The 2,746-nt window shown below is 52.4% G+C and overlaps 1 protein-coding gene across 1 annotated transcript in view; it reads left to right on the top strand.

Annotated features, from left to right (window-relative positions):
* The first annotated feature begins 1,905 nt into the window (after window positions 1-1,905).
* The window catches only part of LOC104122835 (forkhead box protein F1), a 7,632-nt gene continuing 6,791 nt past the window's right edge, over window positions 1,906-2,746 (top strand). The window contains exon 1 of the mRNA XM_035890582.1: window positions 1,906-2,010. Coding sequence (XP_035746475.1) covers window positions 1,906-2,010 — 105 coding nt within the window. The remainder of the gene's footprint in view (window positions 2,011-2,746) is intronic.

Raw genomic sequence — 2,746 nt, 5'->3', positions numbered from 1 at the left:
GTTGGGTGGCGCCTCCTCTCCCACCTGCTGAGGCTACTTTCCTCCTGAAAAACACTTCCCCAGAGGCGGATAGATTCTGCTCCTCGGCTGGCTTCTCGCCCAAACTTTGTTTCGCGCCCGGTCTTTCTCTCCGTCCTCGGGCACTGAACAAAGCTGCCCCGGACGGCAGAGGGAGGAAAGGGAAAGGTGCGGCCCTGCTAATTCACGATCACTACCTTCACTGAGGTGTCCTGACCCAGGCTTAGCTCCCCCCTTCCATCTAGGCACTGCTGAAATATTTCCCAAGGTATCCTCAGGGGAAGCCAGCCAAACCCATGTGGCGATACCCCAGGTAACCCCCTGCAAAATGCTGTGAGAGAGGTGCTCGTTCTGTGCAGGGAGCACCTCTGGCCATGATTTTGGGGTAGGGCTGGGGGTTTTGGTTGTTTTTTTGTTTGATTCTCTCTCCCCCCCCCGCAAGGAGAGGTACCCTGCGTTTGCGCTGAATTTCCTTGTCTGCCCTTGAGATGGGAGGGGTGGCCGTCTCCCCATTTTCCTCTGCCTTGGGAAAGGAGAGAGAGACCGACCCTTCAACGGGAGCTGGGAAGAAGGCTCCTGATGGCAGCCTTCGGGGAGACATCTATAAAAAGAGTCACGGCTGCTACCCCTTGCGTATGCAAAGAAAAGAAAGGGGATCGCACGGCTACTGCCAGAGGTCCCGAGAAGTCAAGAGGTCCCGGGAGCAGCACAAAGGACGGGGCAGGGCGGCTGCGAGTCCCTTCCCATCCCGGCCTTTCTGCTCCCCCCTCCGGGCGCTCGCCCCGGGCCGCCGGGGGCCACCGGGACCGGCTGCTCCGCTGCGGCTCCTCGGCTCCTCCAGCTCGTTAAAATGCCCCTCATGCGGAAAGGGATCTCTGTCAGCCCCTGCGGATCGAGAGCTAAATCCAGGCACCCTGAAACTGACAGTTGGAGGAAAATCCTCCAGGGCTTAAGGAAACGCACTTTTACAATACTGGAGGGATTTGTTTAAGTTTCAGTCTGGGCTTTAATTGAAAAAACGCTTCTCATCTGCAGGACCTCAGAGGAGAGGAAAGAGCCTGAAGCACGCAGTTAAAAAAAGGGAGGAAAAGAACAGAAAAAGAACAAAAAAAGGGGGGGGGGGAGAAGGGAGGGGGGGAGGGTCCACAAAAAGCACCGTAAACATTTATCTTTCATATTTGTCTCCCATTTTCTTTGCTGGTTTAATCTAACTTATTTCATTTAGCCCACGAAGCAGAGGGGACCGAGTTATGAACATGAAACTGAAACCGCAATAATGAAGAGATTTCCTAGAATAAAAACGATTATTATAGAACAACATCTGAGTAACAAAATCTGCCAAAAAGTTTAATTTCCGTATACTCTGGTAAAACAAACCAGTTGCGCTCCAAAGCTGGGATCAGCTCAGCAATGGATACACCAACCAAAATAAACATCTCCACCAAATAGCGAATACACTTCCCTTCAATCACAGCCCCTTTCAAACCCATCTTTTACAGGCTCGGGTCCCCGGCTTTCGGGGACTTCTTAATGCCATGTTTCGACCAAGCGGCTGCTGAGAAGCGGACATCGCTCGAACAGGTAGAAGGCGGCTGCCGACTGGCTGTGCTACCCCCGATTCTCGTACCAAGGCTGCGTCATGTCGCGATGGAAGCAGCGGGCGGCTCTGCCTCGGCGGCTGCCTGGCCCGCCTCCGCGCCCTTGCCCGTCCTTGCCTCGCAACGACACCTTCATATATCGCGACATCCGTGTTGGGAGCAAACGCTTCCTCCCGCTCGACTGACATTAATGATCAAAACGAGTTAGCTGAAACGGGGGAAGGTTAGAGGCATTTTCAGACGACGTCTTCCCGCTCCCGCCCCTTTGCATTTAATACATTTAGCCGAAATGACTTGGGCATGTCACCCGAGGGTGACATTCAGACAGATGTCCCGTCACGGAAGGCGAAAAAGGACGCTGGCTCGCCGATCTAGAGCAGGGAAGGATGTTTATGTATAAAACCACGGATATTTACCAAAAAATATATTCCGAATAAGTCGTTACAACGAGATCAGGAATGGCACGTCGGCCTCCCTGCCCCTCCAGGAAAAAAAAAAAAAAAGAAAAGATAGATAGATAGAGATACATAGAGATAGACAGACAGACAGACAGACATCGATATAATTTTTAATATTTTTTTTTTACGATAGGAACAATTTAAACTGATGCCTCAGGAAAGGTAAACGCGGTCTTATCGACTGGGAGATCATTTTTTTTCTACTAAAAATGTGTAGTAAACATCATCGGGCTTGGTAGTGTTTTTCTTAGCTGATCCTCAGGTACAATCAAGCCATTTTCGGGCACATTCCCATGTATGTAGCAGTGGTGATCTGGAGGAAGCTGTCGACGCCTGTTCAGTTAATTTAGGTTTTCTTTGTCTAATTACTGTGGAGCTTAGGGAAAAGGAGCCGGGCTCAGGGCAGTAAACTGACACTTGGGCTCTGTGTGTGGTATCCAGGCAGAGTTTGATGGAAAAAGCCTGCTACCACTCAACTGCAGGTCACTGTCTGGGACCGGCCCCACCCCCTCCCTGCCCGTACCCACCAGCGAGCTCTCAGCACGGAGCTGCTCTGGAGACAGACGGACACGCAGACAGACACGCAGACACACAGCGCTGCAGGCACGCCGACACGGCGTCCCTCTCTGCCCCGCGTCCTTCCCACCCCCGTGCCTTTGGTCCAGCATCCCC

This window comes from Egretta garzetta, unplaced genomic scaffold (genome assembly GCF_000687185.1).
Source record: "Egretta garzetta isolate BGI_Z169 unplaced genomic scaffold, ASM68718v1 scaffold283, whole genome shotgun sequence".
NCBI classification, from domain to species: Eukaryota; Metazoa; Chordata; class Aves; order Pelecaniformes; family Ardeidae; genus Egretta; species Egretta garzetta.
This window is presented reverse-complemented; position numbering and strand designations above follow the sequence as displayed.